We start from the raw sequence: 19,712 nt of genomic DNA on the forward strand, positions 1-19,712 counted from the left end.
CACAGGTAGTTGCTTATAGACAAAAGAATTAAAGTGACCAAATTGTACAAAAAGAATATCCAAACAATAGGGAAAGTTTGCAAGAGTCTTCAATATATTTATTCTATCGCACAGACGCATCAATTTGAGAGTCAATATTCATTTCTGCAGTTACATTTTACGTGAAACAGTTTTGTAAATATTCAATACCAAGGAACCACAACATCACGGAATCGTTACGATCGTTACAAATATGAGAAAAGAGGTTAATATTTACAACATCAAAATCATCTCAAATGTTCAATTTAAATCTGTAATCGCAGTGTTCATACATACATAGAATAAAGTTCTGTTAGAAATTCCAATAACATATTTTTATATGTGTTTTATTTGCTTAACATATAAACTACTTCACTATTAACGTACCTTCAACCTACCGTGGAGAAGTGAAGCCTAAGTTGTTCCAAAACAAGTTTCTCTCTCACACTCTATTTAGATACACACAATGTAAGCTTAACCGATATCTTTGATTTTCTTTGAAATAAGTGAATATGTATAACTGGCATATTCAAAATAGTCCTATTGTGTTTGATATTTTTTTATTCCGAAGGCTACATTATTACTAGGCTCCAATTACAAAACACATGATAGCGGTACCACCGTATGAAAACCTTCATTAATAATTATACCATACCTTGACCAGTGTAATTTAAATTAGATACATTTTTGAGACATGTGGAAGTTCCAACACTCTCTAATTACAGATATTCACCATATTTTCGCCATTTACCTTTAACCAATAAAACAATTAAAGACCACAACGTTTTCTTAAGTAATAATATACATGATATCAAATGCTATGCAATAAATGTCTATATATCAAAAGCAAATTCAAAGATAATTGAAAAAAGTGCGAATTGCGCGCTATAAGGTCGTTGAAGCCAACTCCCGTGTAATGCGTCAGGGAACTTCGTCAGAAGAAATGTTTAGAAGTTTCAGAAGAAAGTTAGAAACATTTTGAGCCATTTCTATAGACTAAAGATTAGCCCTTTGATACGGTGTAAAGGCAAGGTTGTGTTATTAATCATGTACGTGATATTGTATGGACAAATTGATATGGGGAATATTATCCGTGATGTCATCGTACCTGAATTGGCTTAGCTTGTAGTCTACACTAAATTGTGTAGAAACGATGCGTTTTTAGATAACTATATCCCTGGCTTCTCTTTTTTCTACAACACCAAACTTGAAATAGATATTGCAATTGTGTGTTCATGATTTAGTCACTCATTGACTAATTGATCATTCTAAACGGTTAATTATGAATTTTATTATTACTAATGTGTTAACCAACCAATCAGTTGATATTGCAAGCAACAAAGTTGAGCCATTATACCAATTTGAACAGAGAATAGAGGGCACTTGAAGGTGAGAGCAAGTTGGGATAAATATCTGACATGCTGATACTACACTATAACATACTAAATAACTTTATTATTTATTGATGACGTATGGCGTGATTCTATATTCACCCTCAGCATGTACTCTTATATCCATTACACTGCATAAGCCGTTAGGTGATATTAATACCATGTATGACATCCTTAGTAAATCCCTCTGGTTAAACTGTTCCGTTCGTTTTTATTCTGTCCATAGACTAACTGCCTCGACGTTGAGTAGTGTATACATAATGGATATTTAGTGTCAAAGCTAACTTATACAGACATGAAGACCTAGAGGATGATTATAATGATAAAGAATTATTAAGCACGATGTGTATTGTTGAGAGCAGATATATAATATCATGTTTTTGTCACATTTATTACTACATTTAATTTGATTTGCAAAGTCCTGAAAATTTTTTTGGGCTTAATAACTTATTCATAGATTCGGGCAGTGGCTTAATGCTGGTTGGTTTAAATGTTTTGTGACCTATTTGTCACCTTTTGCAACGAAGAATTGCCTCAATCAACAAATCACGTGATTCAATACGTGTACACGTATTGATGGACGTATAATTCAGAGAGGTTTGATTTTCATTTCAGTTGTAGCAATATCGCAGTCAGAAATCATTCGTTCTCTGTCGTAAATGCACACTCCATAATCCCAGCCATAGCCAAAATTTCCATTGAAATTCGCTGTAGTACATGTCAATTCATCATTATACCCATTGTACCACCAGCCACCGAGATGATGATCATTCACGCAATCTTGTGATGTATCGTTATCGTTGTCAGAGTCATGTGTTGAAAATTCACTACCACGATGATATCCCATGTAGTCATATTCTGTGTACAATGAGAAGGAAAACGTAACCAGCAAAAAAAACATCTTTCTTCTAAATTTACTTTTTTTCTCAAGAAAAATCGAAACTAAAATAACTCTCATCATCGTCTACTGTGACGATGGTGATGACAATGAAGATGAAATGAAAATTGAAGACGAAGACGACAACGAAGATGACGAAGATAACGATGGCGACAATGATGACGATGAAGATTTTGAGAAATTTTGATAAAATTGACGGTTTTGTCTTATACGATGCTAATGCTCCTTAAATATCGAAAGTGCCAGTCGATCAGTTACCACAATAAACCAGGTTCCACACTCTATCATGTAGGTTTACAAATATCGTTCATGGCATAAACTGTGCATTGCATTATAGGCTACGATAAACATGTTTTACTCACCCAAGCTGCCTGTATAACTGCCGAGCTCTTCTATTGCATAGTTGTTGACTTCTGAACCAATTCGAAAGAGATCATACTGAAGATAGTGGGTAATGTTATTACTCCGTTTTTTAAATTCCATTCTCATTGTGTAGTTCCGTTGAGCAGTTAAGTTGGCTAATCGGTCGTTTCCAAGCCAATGTGAAATAGTTCCGCGTCTATATAAGCCAGATCTGTAACGATCCCAGTTTTCGTAAAAACCATTGTTATCGACGCGGAGCTGAAAAAACTAAACAATAACAGCAAAACAAAAATAGGTTTATATCAGTTAGTTGAGGCTCATTAAGGAAGTATTCACGGTCCACTTGAAACCAGATTAGTCAAGAAAAGTACTTCTGTGATGTTTTTATGGAATATATGAATGGTCTATATATTAACAGAAAAGACACTCTCCCCTCATATATCTAAGTGGATATTTGCAGCCCAGCCATATAATCAAAGTTTATTTCTGCTCCTTAAAAATATATAGTTTCACTTCAATTAAATTATGTTTAGCACAACAAAAACAAAATAATACTTGTTCTTCAACACTCTGTTCTTTAATGTTGAAGTACGTAGGTTAATTAGTCCCACGTAGTAAATTTCAGGGGCGTAGTATAGAAGTACAATGTGTGGTATGGTACATGTTATTTCTCTTACATAAAACGACAACTAGCATGGACATGAACTAAATGAAAGTCTTCTTACAGTCCATCCGTCTTTGCAATACGCTTCGAAAGGTTCTCCTTGCCATGTAAGCGGGTATATCAAGTGAAAACCTTCACTGATTACGCCGTTGTCGTAAAGATCTTGGCAATCCTGTACACGTTTACATACTGTCCCATTTCCCATATAGTTCACGTTGCATTCGCACGACATATTTCCTTTATAGTTTTGGCACATCGCATGTTCACTGCATGTATAGTTTATGCATGCAAGAACGTTATTCTCACATGAGCATGTTTCCGTGCAGTCCATGGTCACGTACGATCCGCCATTCTTAATACAGAGAAAAGAGAATAAATGTTAATTAGCTATATATATAACTTTAAGGAATTGTCTTTCATATGACCTTTATTTAGTCCGTCCAGAAATATGCACAGGTGTTCGATTAAGTCAGGCCGGGCGTAGATAGAGTATTACTTGGAAAGTTCTTGGCTTCACATTTGATTGGCTCTGCGGAGCAATATGCTTAAATTATTATATGCTGGATTTATTATTCTCTCCAGTCCCCTTCCGTCAACCGCACATGATATCCAACTCAAGATTTATCACGACGATACTTCTTATCAGTAAAAAAAATATGGTACCATATACTTAGGCTATCGACAATAGAGTTAATTTCTGCAGTTCTGAGTTTAAGGAATTATCTACCAAAATTCATCCCATATATGCTTATCAATTGAACTTACTTTCCTTTTGTATATGCTTATTTTACAGGACATTTTTCTCATAGCTCTTTAAACTTATCTTATGCAAAGTTGCTTAATTTGAGTCTTACATAACAGAGGAGAACGAAGCAGAACAATGAATACAGAAATTATGCCATAGTCTGAAATTAAAAAAAATGTTTATGTCGATAATTTTTTATCGAGTAGGAAATGTAAGATGTGTGTAGCTATGGCCATACCTTCTGTTGTTATTGCTGTGGTTATCGGTGAACTCGTGGATTGCAGGAAGTTGCCAGTCGACATTCGTCCTAACAGTCAAGAATATAAAACTAGCATTATCTTAAAACAAACGGTGAATTAATTTACCAAGAAAACAATGGTAAAATATCATTTCATAATGTAAGGATGTAAGTTGAGAGTCCTGATGGGGAAGCGGACGATTCCTTCCGATTAAACCTATCTGACTAACTTTTTTCCACAGTCGGTTAAAGAACTGATATAAAACAAAAGTTTGGTTAAATAACAGTTTAATACAATAAGCGAGAAGAGACTATGCTGATTTTATAAAACTACTAAAACAGTATATACATACATACATACATACATATATATATATATATATATATATATATATATATATATATATATATATATATATATATATATATATATATATATATATACATAAATCCATTAAAAATCCATTAAATTAGAGTAACTTATATACGGATACCCAACGGAACATTGTATTGAAGGTGCCTCTCGTACCCACTATGAAAATTTTGTATTATCTCTTGTAGACAACAACTGCTTCGATTTTTTGTTTGCAAAACAGCAATTCGGTTAGTCAAATACATGTTGCAAATCGTTCAAATTAAAAGTTTTTATTTTGTTCATCTTAAAAGAGATTTTTGATTTTGTTTTGTTATATATTTAAATGACAGTTTTCTGCTTTTCGTTGCATTCCATTACCACATTGCATATGTTGTATATTAAGAAAATGTCAATATTTGGATTCTGCCATCTTGTTTTAAATTCAGAATAATAGTATTCTGATCTACGTTAAGAATAATGCATAGTGTTATATACGTTTCATAACTGACTTGTCACTGTCAGCACCGCCGTGAAACGCTGACACGTAAATGTAGACAAATCTATTACATTTCCTACACTCCTGCAAAAAAAAATCAAATAAATCAATACTTGTATGATGTAGAAAAGCTTAAACACGGTCGTAATCATAAAAATGGTCGACATCATAAACATTGTCGAAATCAATCAACATGTTAATTTGTTATTGCTCTATGATGAAACTACAAATTTCCTTTTTTTTTTGAAAGAAGAATGAGCGAGTTATCATATACTGAGAAACTGTCTCGGCACTACTGCAACAGCCTTACACGTTTATCAAAACTGCAACTGTTAATAAATTGTGCCAATGTTCCAATGTAAGTGACCAAAGCGTCTGATGATACTATCAATTTAAACAACTTTTTTGTTTGTTTAAGTAATTAATACGTGACTGAATTGATTTTATCCATCATTTCTCGAAGATTAAGTAAAGCTTAACACCATTTTTTAATAGAAATAATTATATCTACAAATTCCAGTACGATATTTTAGAAGGAAAATACATTTAACAGATAGTTTTTTTTCGTTACGTAGCAGATACCTGTCCGAACATTCGGAAGAAATGTATACTTAAGTGTTTACTCACACACAAATATTTTACAAACTTTCCAATTGTGAAGTATAAATGCACAACTCTTTATTATAGACTTTAGTTGAGTTTAAAACAGTCTTACTTAATTTAATTTAAGAAAAACCTACCTGTGTTTGACATCATAGAAGACACCTCTGGAGAAGTCTCATCAAACATACCATTGTTTTGACTGTCTTCTAAAAACAAACATATTTGATTGAAGAATAAACTATCATGTTAATTGTCAAACAAAAACATCTATAATTCATTCAAATGAGGTACGAGTTATAGAAACTCGACTAAAACAAAATCTTCTTTATATAAGTTGTATTATGCAATCGCATTTAGACACGAAATAATGATAGAAGATAAACAAAGGCTTCCACTTTCATTTACATACAATACATATATACAAGTTACTCAAATAGATTAGCAAGGACTTCCGCTTTCAATTACACACAATACATATATACAAATATACAAATAGAATTGCAAGGAACTCCAATTTCAAACTTAATCAACTGCTTGGATGGTTTTACCTACAATATATATAGTCCATCGGTAACAACCATAATATTTCAATATAAAATACGAGGTATCCCCCAAAAGTTTATCCGGACCAGGCAATGAAATAATCGGGATTCGCATTTCATGCGATTTATCATCTCAATACATGCGCATATTCTCGTGAAGCTTCACTAGACTGAGAGACGTATGTCCACGTAAGTCTACCATGCACATTTAATGTCCACCGCCTGCTTTGCTAGAAATCCAAGGAATGCACTCATAATTTTGATTAGCGGGATTTTAAAAATATGCGTAACTGTTATTTTTCATTATTCCCACAATGAGTAGTAAGGTTTTATCTCACGGAGAAATACATCACTCTGAAGGGAAGTGAAAAGTCAAGTTGACACTTTTCTTAAAAAAACGGGTTCTCTGATGTATGCCGAGAAATTTTCCGTAGAATGTTTCGATAGCAAAGTACATATTCTTAATACTTATCAGCTTGTTGCGTTCTTACTTTACGTTGTGTTGATATTTTCGCCACGGTATATGTTATGAGTAATATAGTGTATCATACTTGTATTTTGGATTCATCAATTGTAGTTTTAAAATAATATAGTCATTATAACTAATGAATTTGTTAAAATCAGTCTTCGATACATGCAGTAATGATATGCAACCTAAAAACAAAAACAATTATTTCGAGCATTTCGTTTGACTCATTACCATTTGTTAACATAACGATACATGAAAGCAAATAATGTTGTCCATATTATTCTTCAAACATTTAATGTAGGACGTAAAGATTAACTCAAGTTTATGTCAGTGACTCTGCCTAGAAGAATTAAACTAACTATATTACTACATTTAGTATTCCCATGCAATACTCCTGATATAAAACCCGGCAACGGGAACTCATAGCGGGCATTTCGTTTGACTTATTACCATGCGTTAAATTATATTACAACATTAAACGGAAGTAAATCAAGTTTGTTTACACAATAATATATAAAAAGTGAGTTTTATATCCATACCTTCTGTAGTTATTGATGTGGTTACCGGTGAACTCGTGGATTGCAGAAAATTATCCGTCGACATTCGTCCTAACAGTCAAGAATATGAAAAGAGCATTTCGTTAAAATAAATGGTGAATTTATTTACCAAGAAAATATTGAGAGTAAACCTTAAGAATGATTTTATATTGTTAGGATTTAACTCGAGAGTCCTGATGGGGAGACGGACATATAGATTCCTTCCGATCAAACCCCTCTGACTAGCTTTTTCCACAGTCGGAAAAAGAAATTATATAAAACAAAAGTTTGGTAAAATAACAGTTTAAAACAATAAGCGAGAAGAGACTATGCTGATATTATAAAACTACTAAAACAGTTTGGTATGGTAAATGATATTTTTCCAGAAACATGATACCAAAGCTAAAGGCCTATATACAAATGCATCGGTCAATCTAACAATAATCATAGTACTAAGAAAATGGTCTTCGAATAGTTGAACAAAAAGGAAAAAAAATTAATATAGCCAGTTACTCGTGAATAAAGACTGATTCTAAATTTATTTTCTGTCGTCTAGCTAAATGCTTACAGTGAATCGGATATTTTCAGAATAAATTTGATGTTTTTTCCCTTTCATTCTTTGAATGGAAACTCTACCAATGAAGCTGATGAATATATCATTTCTAACGGATGCACTATCAAGCAGTACCAGCACGTTACAATATTAACAAGAATATATGCTTTACACATGGTGAAATGTTAATTTATCTTCGCTATATAAGAGTATCGGCTGTATCCTACTGATAATAGCTTGGATATGATGTATTACTAAGATTGCTGTAAAATACTCAACATTGGTCAAATTGAAGAGTCAATAGGAACTATTCTGCAGAACATCAACAAATCCCCGAAATACGTAGCTCTGATAACAGACCACCGCTTTTGATATATATGATTTGCACAGCGTATTATAAAACTAACTTCCAACCTGCTGTGGTTATTGATTTTGTTGAGGACTAAAAAGTCGACTTGGATGATGTCGAATCTGTAATCGAGTGTAAAATTATTTCTTCCTTACTTGAATATAAATAATTGTGAACACTTGGAACATTTCAGTAATTTTCAGTAACGAAAGAAAAAAAGAGTAAAGTTAATTTGCTCCGACCTCCATCTACTACAATATTTTATATGAACATGCTGTAGAAAAGTTCGTCCGGCAACAATACTGGTGAGTAATTTTTAGTCGTCTATCTAGTATTCTATCTTCTATATCAGTGAGTCTGGGTAAAGAAACAGATAACTGAACATCTGCTGCCATAAAAAAAAATTAAGTGGAAAATATGCATATATACATTTCCTTCTAAAACAGATTTATTTGATGTCTTGGTTAGTTTTCTTTCTTTCCCTTTGGGCCAGTACTCAGAGGGTTGAATGTCAAATAAAGTTTATATTTAGAGAGGATGGTTGTAAATACATCATCACTATAACTTTACATGAATTAGCAAAGCGTTTAACTAATTTTCAGTTATTTCGGCGTTCTCTATATATTCACCAAACAGTTCATTCAAATTACTATTATGCATATGACATATACGCTTGAATATAACATGTAAATAAAGCTTTAAATGAAATCACTGTTCTTTTTGCAGTGAAAGAAAAATCAGATTTTATTTTGATACATGTATTACTTGTCTACATTTATAACTTCTTAGATTACCTTAATAGCAACTGTTACTTACCGGTTCTCGGTATTAGCTCCATTTGATTGCTACAGTTACCACCACAAGGTATAACGGCATCTTTAATTGAGTGTCGTTTTGTGCACTTGAAAAATGCTGAAATCATAAGATACAGTTGCATAACAAATATTTGCTACAAGTATAATAACTGATCCGAGTTTGCTGATTCATGCTTTTTCTTTAAATTCAAAACGTCTAAGTAATGAGATGAAATGTTAGATCTACTTTCCGTACTCTACTTACCAACGCTTCCCGCCATCGAAGAATAAATGCAAATACCAAGAAGGAAGCAATGAAAGATACACGAAATCTGAATTGCACTCATCTTCTTTTATCAATGTTTAGTAGAAACTAAGATTTGTTCTGGATAATTCCTTGTCAAGCTCATCAATGTTCTCAGTTACTTTGAAAACCCTCGTGTCGCTACGCAGATACCGAAGTCTGGGGGAATACACAACCGATCACGTGATTCATGTTCAGCATTATTATTAATGTTAATATTCTACAAAAGCAAAAAAGAAAACGGAAACAGCCGTGCTATTGATCGAAGGATATTGACGTCGTTTGGAATTCAATATGAAGCCTACTTCTACAGAATTATACGCAAAGACACAATATTAAAAATCTATGATATATAATCAATAAACAGACCTATTTCTTTATAATTGAATTCATTAATTTTTATCATGTCTTAAATTTGTGATTTTGGGGATCGTGATTTAAGAAAACGTGTTTTGTTTTATTAATATTTTTTATATGAATTCTGAAGTAACTGAATCATTGTGAAACACTTTGTTTGTTATGGAAAGTTATAATGACGATACATTTACTACCAGCTTCTCTAGATATGAACCCTATTTGGCAATAAGCTCTATAGGTCATGGCCCAAATGGAAGAGAAAGAAAAGGTATCAAACAAATTTGTTTTAGAATACAATTTATATATGCATATTTTCGGTTCAAACGAACCACTTAATTTTTTAGTGGCATTCGATGTTCTGTTATCTGTTTCTCTAAACAGACTTACTGACATATAAAGCTTACTTTTTATATTTTTATCGTGTAAACAAATTTTATTTACTTATGTTTAGTGTTTTTATATACGTTAACGAATGGTAATAAGTCACAAGAAATGCCCGATATGAGTTTTCCTTGCTGGGTTTTATATTAGGAGCATTACATGCGAGTACTAAATTTAGATAATATTTTAATTATAACTAATTCTTTCTAGGCAGAGTCACTGACATAAAGTTAAGTTCACCTTTACGTCCTAGTTGAAAGGTTTGAAGATTAATTTGGAAAAGCACAATTCGTTAAAGAAATACTTGAATTAATTTTATTTGTTGTTAGGTTGCATATCATCGTTACATGGATCAAACTAATTTTAACAAATTCATTCATTATAATGACTACATTATTTTACAACTACCATTGATGAGTCCCAAATACTATAATAATACACTACCTCAATCATGACATATACCTTGGGGGAAATATCAACACAAGGTGAAGTAAAACCGCATCAAGCTGGTTAGTTTTAAGTCTATATGCAATTTGCTATCCAAACATTCATTCGAATATTTCTAATTCTATATCTCTGACAGTTAGACGAGGTAGGTTACATGTTTTCTTAGATATTAATGTATAGGATTTAAAAAGTTAACATGCATTAGAACAAAAGAACAACATCTGACACTGATCATTTCTGTTTACAGATGAGAGAATAAAAAAGGAAGCAACACTGGGTGGATTCAAATCAACGTGAACGCCCTCTACTGATGAAATGCGATCATTTATGTCAACCGGTAAAACGTCAACACCAACAAAAGGAACGTTGGAAACGGATATCAGTGACCGATCAACAACTGCGGCGCACTCAACAGATGGAATGCGAATATTACCATCAACTGATGAAAGGACAACGCGAATCAAGAGTTTGTTGTCAACAACAAGGATGCCTAAAACAGGTGATTTAAAAAATGTATACCATTAAGTCTAGAATTACTCCAGTTCACAATTGGAGATACGATTTTAAGAAATAGATAGACATACGTGAATGCCCTACCGCCTGGCCTTCTCACATATCTATATAATATAACGTTCAAATGGTAAGACACTATTGTAACTTACTTTATTTGACTAAACAGTAACATGTTTACATATTTGATAGCTTAGTTTCATCTCTCAATCAGATTATGTTCTATTAGCCAACCGATAGCGTTACCGCTCACAACATACATTCTTCCAATATGCTGAAGTACCCTAGGTTTAATTGAACTTACAAATGTTAGAAACTAACTGAAGTGGTGAAACTACAAGTAACGATTCTCTGTTGTTACTCTCATTATGATGGTTGCAATTATTTCTACAGCATTATAGAGACTTCTTCTATTTCATTTCTCGAGACTTGGAATAACTAAAGGGATGGATTTGGTGATCTCGATTCTAGTTTCAGGCTTGGAAATGAGATATTGCATGTCATATCAGCTCAGACAGATCAACAACTAAGAATTGATATTTGGTTCAACAAAACCAACGATGGCAGTGCATATCCTCAATTCAATCGGTTTCGAATTAGTTCCAAGACAACGAAATACGAAATAACTATTGAAAGTTACACAGTGAGCTTCGGTACGTGTTGTTCCTCGGAAAGCCAAAACCACTGGACAAGTTCAATTTAGTCTGATTTTGTTGACTGAATGTAAGACGTATAGTTACTTGTTTTTTAAGTTGCAGTGTATGTATCAGGTCCGCTTAGGATTTGTGGAAGAGAGAGAAGGTGAATTACTTATCTGTAAATGCTTAAACAAAGCATCGGCAGTTACACAATCATAGGTTTAGGCCAATAATTGTTACCTTCATTCTTGAAGAGGGTAACCGAAGCCTTAGACACAATGTCTGTACCTTGTGTTCACTTAATATGTGGAATATTAACAATGGTATTTAAAAAAATAGTATTCAACATACTATGTATGTGTCTCACATTACCTAGCTAACTATAAAAAGATAATTTGGTACGTTTGACAAAAGTATTGTCATGATTTTAAAACATACTTATTATAGCTTTCTGTTATATCAAATAGAATATGACTACATGGATTACCATCGAGATATATCAGGACAATGACATAGCTTTACAAAGTTGTGCTAGTAATGAAAGACATTCCCGGCGGCTGGTGGTTCAATGCTTGCTATGGTTTTATGTTGAATTGAATCTACGGTGAACCTTAGGATACAAGTATATGTTTTTCATCAAATGATTACACTCGATTACAACTGTTCTGTTGTAGCAGTATATGAAAATGAAAACACTGTGAGGCTCTACTAACAGTTAGTGAAGTCACAACACCCGCGGATCATTAAAACCTTGGCTTGCTGGATGTCTTATTGCTAGGAGCAAAGAAGAGGAGGGGAGAAGATTGTGACGATTAATCTTAAAGAACATTCAATAAACTTAATAATCAGGTTATATTACATAACATAAAACACTAGAAGCTAAGATTATGAAGAAGTGAAAAGATAGGCTTATTACTCAAGGTTCCTTTCCATAAGACCACATCATGACAGGAGAATGAGGGTTGGAACTTCATTTCTTCCCAAACCAGACATTTTACAAGGAACTTCTTTCATCTCGTAATGTGGATTAAAACTTTTTGATAAAAGCTGGTTACCTTCACTGTTATGCGATAATCCCAAAATAAAACCAACAAGGTTTGGCATCACATTGCTTTGTATTCTCTGTTATTATGAATTTCTACTCGAAATATATAAGACTTTTATTAAAACATTTTGAATTATTTTTGAATTAGTGTATCATCGTTAAGGAAACGACTAATTATGATTCGAAAATACTTGTTGAAGGAGAGATTATGTGTACATAGGTAAGGTGCCATAATAGGAAGCTAGATTATGCCATACTTTCAATACCACATGTTCGTTTAATGTGCTAGTTCGGTCACCAAACATATTTTCAAGGTATAAGCTGGAAGACAAAGGAGGCATTTATAGAGAATTAAAATTAATGCCAAATTATGATGTGACAGAATGCAGAATCTTAATTTACTATATCTGTGCATAAAATACCTCTAAAAACCGTGAATGACAATGAACTTTAGTATTGAAATTGTTTTTGTTGAAGAAGAGGTTCAATAAAATTGTTCTCTTTGAAAGATGTTTACACATAACTCAATTGGTTCCCTTCTTTTTCGGATTTTCTGCTTTCATCATCTTAATTTGCTGCTGCTGGAAATGCTCCAATTTTTTTCAATCTGTTAAGCCTACTGAAAAGCACTAAACGAATGAAGTAGTTTTATCCAGGTTAAAGTAGTAGAATTTCGCTCTAAGTTATAAAATATGATGTATTTGCACTATTAAAAACACAATGATACTGATAATTGTCTTGATAAACACGACTGGAGCATAGTCTAACGGAGTGTCCCAATTACACAAAATGGCGCCTGTTGTAATTCTAATAAGCTGAGTACGGATGAAGCAGATTGCTGTGATGGGCTTCTGACGTCTGCCGAGTGTGTTGCAGCTCTGAATTCATTTTCTATTGGTAAATACCCTGGTAACGATGGACTATTAATCAATTTTCACGCTAATACTAAGTTTTAATTGTCTGCCGATCAGAAACGTGCAATTATTACCTTAATTCCAAAGCATGGCAAGGATAAGGACTTTATTTAGAACTATCGTCCAATCTCACTCCTTACCAGATATTCGCTAAAGTATTATTAACAAGAATTAAACTTGTTCACCCCAAAGTGATTAGCAATAATCAGACAGGTATCCTTAAAAACCGCTTTATTGGGAAAAAACATCCGCTTCGTTTAAGATTTGATTGAGTATTGTAACACGAGTAACAAAATAGGTTTACTGTTCCTCGTGGACTCCGAAAAAGCATTTGACAGTGTGATATGGGAGTTTATTTTCACCTTTCTTAGATTCGTTGGTATTGGGGAAAGTTGTATTAACTGGGTAAAAACTTTGTATTCTAACAATTCCGCCAGAATCATAAACAATGTATAGGCTACTCATTCCTTCTCACCCCGCGGGGTACGCCAAGGTTGTCCCTTAAGCCCTTATATATTTATAATATGTGCCGAGGTTCTCACACTGTGTGTTAATGATGATATTAATAATAATAATAGCGATATATAATGCGCACATATCCGCCCTGCGGGGTACTCAATGCTCAAAATAGAGAAAACAAAAGATATGGTAAAAGAACAGAAAAACTTTACTTAAATCTAAATCACTGAAAGTTTTACGTATGAGATGAGTTTTAAGGAGTTCTTTGAAAGTCAAAATGCTGATGAACGACTTCAGTTTAAGTGGTAGTGCATTTGAAAGACGAGGGGCAGCAACGTTAAAGACCTATCACACCATTATTGTCTGGATCTCTGTTCCCGAAGAAGAAACATGTTGCTGGAAAAAAATGTTTCCGTGATGGTGAGTAAAGCTCTAGTAACTCAGAGATGTAGATTGGAACCACTTTGTTCAGTGATTTGAAAACAATGATCAGAACTTTGTAGATGATTATTAAGGAAATTAGTAGCCAATGAAGTTCTCGAAGTATAGGTGTTATATGACAGGATTTTCTTCACAAAGTAACAATACGTGCAGCAGTACTTTGAAGGCGTTGAAGTCTGGAAAGCTAGCATTGAGGTAAACCATACACAACTGAAAAACAAACTTCCTGAATACACCTTTCCATGGTTTCAATTGATGAGTCAATGATAATATTGCTATCTATGGTATATCCCTATTTGACAACAACATTAACATTTTACAATATGCGGACGGTACGACCATCTTTTTAGACGGTAGTTATAATACTTTAAAATAAACTGTTAGTACTTTTTAGTACTTTTGAGAAGTCGTTGAGTCTAAAAGTCAATATGGACAAATATTCCCTTTTATTCAGTAGGTAGAAAGACTCAGAGGGGACCATGGTTCCGTAACATATTTGGGTTGCACTGGTCTAATGGTCCTGTTGCTTTATAAGGCCTCTCGTTTACCAATAACAGATCAGACCTTTTTAGTTTGAATTTCACTCCTAAGCTTTCGAGGTTCAAACGTTTACTGAGTGTCTGTTCGCAGAGGGACCTAACTCCAATTGGAAAAGTTACCATTGTTAAAACACTCGGTCTTTCACAGTTGGTTTATCTCTTTCAAATTCTTTCAAATTCCCCACATGAGTTTATTAAAGAACTAAATGCCATTATTTTTCCGTTTCATTTGGAGTTGGAAACCCGAAAAAAATCGCCGTTACTCTATGATTGGTACTATAAAGTTTAGGTGGACTAAAAGTCTACACATACTCATTATGTTATATATAGTCTTAAGTGCACGTGGGTGAACAGATATAACGACAGTAGCGATAACATCTGGAAACTGTTTTTCGATTTTCATTTGAAAAAGTATGGCAAATCTTTTCTTGAACTGTAGTTATAAAATAGACGACATTCATATTTATGACGTCTGTCATGCATGGTCATTGCACTCTTTCATTAGGCCTTATTCCAATTATGGTGTATAGATAACTTGGAGCAACTCGTTGATTAAAATTAACAATAAGATGGTATTTTACAACTCAATGTTCCAAAAAAGGATCAGGCAGGTGAAGAATCTGTTTGACAATGACAATCGCCCATTGTCAATACTGCGTTTCAAAGAGAAGTATAGATTAGATTATTGTCCATTTACTGTTTACTATGGAATTATTTCCTCTATCTCTAGAGCATGGAAGGATGGACTTGTGGAGGTTAACGAGGATATTGTTGATAGCTCTAGTGATTATCCCCAGTTTATTCCCTCTGTGTCTAGACACATTTATATTAACCTTATTTATCGTGTTAATGGTCCTCCTGCGGCTGTAGCCAAATGGAATCTTTATTTCAGTAGCACAGCCACCCAATGGGAGAATACTTTTCAAGCCCCGTTTCACTCTGTCAAAGATTCCAAGATGCAATATTTCCAATTTCGCTTCCTCCATCGCATTATTGGAACAAACCACTACCGCCCTAAAATAGGGCAAATCGATAACCCGCGATGTCACTTTTGTGGTCGCTATGATGAGACCCTGTTACATTTGTTTTGGGATTGCCCTATTAAATCGAAATTCACTTTACATGTGGAGAAAGCTATTTTTGGCAGTCAGTTTATATTTTCGAAGAATGACGTATGCTTCGGGCATCATTTTTCTGTGAATCACCCACATCATTTTTTCATATTTCATCTCAAGTACTTCATCTTCAGTAAAATATTACAAACACGGAAATGAGATGGAGGAAAAGCTTTTATTTTTTACGAGCAGTTAAAAGACTCATTTAGTAATTGCATTATAGTGGCCTAGCCTAGGCCTTAATCCATTCGATTTCAACTAATCAAGGTTAGATTTGGCAGTTATGAATCCATTCTGTCAAGGTAGTAATGTGCGAAATTGCAGTTTTTCAAACTTGGCGAGCCTAGGCTAGGCCTGAATCGATTCAACTTTGGCCTAGCAATTTTGTATACAGGCTACTTGGGTTAAAGCTCTGACTTGTTTCCCATCATGAATCCATTAAACTTTCAAGGTCTCAAGCAACCCGCCATAAATACATTAGAAGAGACTCATAGGACTAGAAAAGGCTGGCAGCCTTCTTGATTTTCCCAGCTTATATAACAATATGCTTTATCGATTGCTCATTTCTAGCTCTAGGAAAAAACACGCATGTTGTTTATGCTTTCATTTATAATGATCTTTTTCAATACATTCATTGTCGTTCAACATCAAGACGATCTCGTGACAATTTTAGAAATTTTAAAAGATATACACAGCAGGCCACACTATAATCGATCGCAAAAAGTGTTCCATGTAAAAGTAACGACTTTATTATTACTTGTTATCATTGCCTATCATATAAAACCCCATTTTATAGTTCTAATTAGGATAAGTTAATATCTGAGGCACCTATCATAACATGTTTTCATTGAAAACAAAACCATTCGCACGAACTTGCAAAGGCATTGATTCTAACAGAAGTCTCTGATCTAGCGAAGTTATATAGATGTTACCATAGGAAAGGAAGGTTTGGCCTTTCTTAACTGAGACGGTAAATGCTTTATTTCAAGTTTACTGATTTAAAATGATTAACGTTTATAGTTCTTGCTTTCGTCTTGACATTTTCTTAAATCCTACGCTAGTGGTTGGCTTTTGTAAGATAACACAAATATAATATATTAAACTTTATCATTTAACCACTTATCATGTTTTCAAGCGAAAAAAGAAATACATTTTTGACTACGGCATGATTCGAACATGTGACCAGGGATCAAGCCCCACTTATATTTGAGACGACGGATAAGTCACCTATGTCACTGGTCCAACCTGTTAGAGACATCTGTGTAATTGCTCCTTTTCAGCCTGTCTACTGTAAGTTCCAGCATTCAGTTTTCTTACCTTCATTCTGACATAAATGGGTAACATATATTAAACTTAAGCAACAATAGTGAGAATATATGTAAGGCAGTTTTACACCATAATTTTTCTATCCAACAGTTAAGTCTTCACAGAAACTAAACGTGTTAGAAGTTTGTTTTGCATTTAAATGATTTAAAATATGTTATATTCTAACAAGTAACAACTGTTCTTAGTCTGTTACTACAGTGATTCATTTTGCAGTTAATGAACTTCACACCATTTGATTTGTAATAGTAAAGCTTTCAAATGCACCATCTATCTCTAGGTTTGCATATCACAAGGAAGTTTAATTTAAAACTAATGAATCTTTACATTTTAAACAGCTGTGATTTACGTCGACCCTCGTAATGGCAATAAAAGTATTTTAAAGAACCCTGCCGTCTACCAATAGAATGCAACCTACGAGTTGGAACATAGAAATGTATAAGATCTTGTAGTCTGGTGCAATAGTATTGATTGTCATCCAAGTAAAGGTCATATTTCTGTACTACATTATTCGTGGACGAAGCGGCAAACAGCTAGGTCGCAAAACTGCGTGTTGGTACTAGGGGAGAGGAAGGATCGAGGGGAGTAGTGGCCCCTGCTCTTTGAGAAAGTTCGGTTACCCGAAGGGTGCTTTGATGCAAAAAGGGGTTAGAGTAAGAGGGTTGGCAACCATTGGAAGCTTGTGCCTTAGTTCTGATCAGAAATGGCCCTTGCCATTATTTATTCAAACTGACTATCAGTTCATTGCATTACAATCTCAACAATAATTATTTTTCGAGTAGCCCTTTGAATGAGTAGTAACTGTATTTTCTCTACTAAAAATATATAAATGGTCTCAAGTATGGTAAATGGTATCAGGGTATAACCCTCAATCATAGCAATTCACGTCACAGCGGGGAAAATAATTTTTTATCACATGAAATAACCGTATTTTAAATAGAATACGTGGAATAACGAGTTTTCCTTTGACCTTCGACGAACGTACCTTCGACTGCCGACCGGCATTTTGTCGGTATAATTGTCGCAATCATCGCCTCCGACTCGACGATTGACATGTAGCAATTAGCTTTGTAGTAGAACATATAGACGTATTTATCAGACAGCCAATGCATGCTTCTGTATAGGTTTTGGCAACAAAGGCGGTCGTTCCATATACATAAATTAAGAAAAGTTGGCGAAGACAGAGTTAGTAAGTATTGTATTTGCAGTTGCCTGGCAACAACTAGTACATAAACGACACTGGTAATGAAGATCAAAATACTTAAGAAGCTCTTGAATAATTTATTTGAGAAATATAGCATGAAAACAACAATTGACAATAAAAACCCACACAAATGGCGTTCCTACAATTCTCTCTTCAACAGTTTGATCTGACATAAACTCCTATGAAACGTGTGGACCATTGTTTTCTTACCACAAGATAACGCTTACTGAAACTAAGAATATGCATTATTGTGTGGCTAAAGTACATACTATTATACAAAATGTTGTCGTTATCCATGCAAGTAGCTATATTACAAGAAGATGGAAGAAATAAATTGAAGCAGTCGTCCTTTCTGCAGATTAAGTTACCAGGGACCAACCAAAAAAAACATCATTGAACAAATCACACTGAGTAATTCATGACTCGTAATAATCTCGTAAAAAATAATTATAATCTCGTAATAAAACTCGTAATGATAGGTGGAAGTGTTTTATTGTGAGGGAAGCATTCAGTCTATGTTGATTCAGAAACATAGAATGATCAAACACTGCGGTTGCTCCAATGGGACATTGGCAATTTCCCTTTTTGTTCTTGAAATTTATACCACTTTCTCGAATTTTAAGCAGTCTGTACAAGATGGGTTAAAGATTAGCCCTTTGATACGGTGTAAAGGCAAGGTTGTGTTATTAATCATGTACGTGACATTGCATGGACAAATTGAGATGGGGAATATTATCCGTGATGTCATCGTTCCTGAATTGGCTTAGTTTGTAGTCTACACTAAATTAAAAAGATGCGTTTTTAGAAAACTTCATCCATGGCTTCTCTTCTTTCTACAACACCAATCTTGAAATGAATAGTGCAATTGTGTGTTCATGATTTAGCCATCCATTGTCTAAGTGACCATTTTATACGGTTAATTATGAATTATTACTAATGTGTTAATCAACCAATCAGTTGACATTGCAAGCAACAAAGTTGAGCCATGATACCAGTTTAAACAGAGAATAGAGAGCACTTG

At 33.8% G+C, this 19,712-nt stretch overlaps 1 protein-coding gene and 1 long non-coding RNA gene across 2 annotated transcripts in view; one reads left to right on the top strand and one right to left on the bottom strand.

The window, feature by feature from the left end:
* Positions 1-13,171, top strand: part of LOC139974204 (uncharacterized) — a 34,429-nt gene extending 21,258 nt beyond the window's left edge. Inside the window, exons 2-3 of the long non-coding RNA XR_011795421.1 lie at positions 10,751-11,002; positions 11,407-13,171. This is a non-coding gene — a long non-coding RNA (uncharacterized lncRNA). The remainder of the gene's footprint in view (positions 1-10,750; positions 11,003-11,406) is intronic.
* On the bottom strand, positions 1,345-7,377 carry LOC139974528 (fibrinogen C domain-containing protein 1-like). Its single transcript, XM_071981740.1, has 6 exons — positions 7,322-7,377; positions 5,909-5,977; positions 4,318-4,386; positions 3,396-3,686; positions 2,670-2,937; positions 1,345-2,267 (listed from the first exon to the last, which is right to left on the bottom strand). The coding sequence occupies exons 4-6, from the start codon at positions 3,663-3,665 to the stop codon at positions 1,999-2,001; spliced, it is 807 nt and encodes a 268-aa protein (XP_071837841.1). The 5' UTR covers positions 3,666-3,686; positions 4,318-4,386; positions 5,909-5,977; positions 7,322-7,377; the 3' UTR covers positions 1,345-1,998.
* Positions 13,172-19,712: the final 6,541 nt, after the last annotated feature.

Source organism: Apostichopus japonicus, chromosome 9 (genome assembly GCF_037975245.1).
Source record: "Apostichopus japonicus isolate 1M-3 chromosome 9, ASM3797524v1, whole genome shotgun sequence".
In the NCBI taxonomy this organism is placed as follows: Eukaryota; Metazoa; Echinodermata; class Holothuroidea; order Aspidochirotida; family Stichopodidae; genus Apostichopus; species Apostichopus japonicus.

Bases quoted from the DNA above. Each gene is read 5' to 3' on its own strand.
- LOC139974528 (XM_071981740.1), bottom strand. From the start codon at position 3,665: ATGGACTGCACGGAAACATGCTCATGTGAGAATAACGTTCTTGCATGC. The intron at 2,938-3,395 runs GTAAGAAGACTT...GTTATTGTTTAG, and splicing joins ATTGCAAAGACGGATGGACT to TTTTTTCAGCTCCGCGTCGA. The intron at 2,268-2,669 runs GTGAGTAAAACA...CATTGTACACAG, and splicing joins CAGTTATACAGGCAGCTTGG to AATATGACTACATGGGATAT.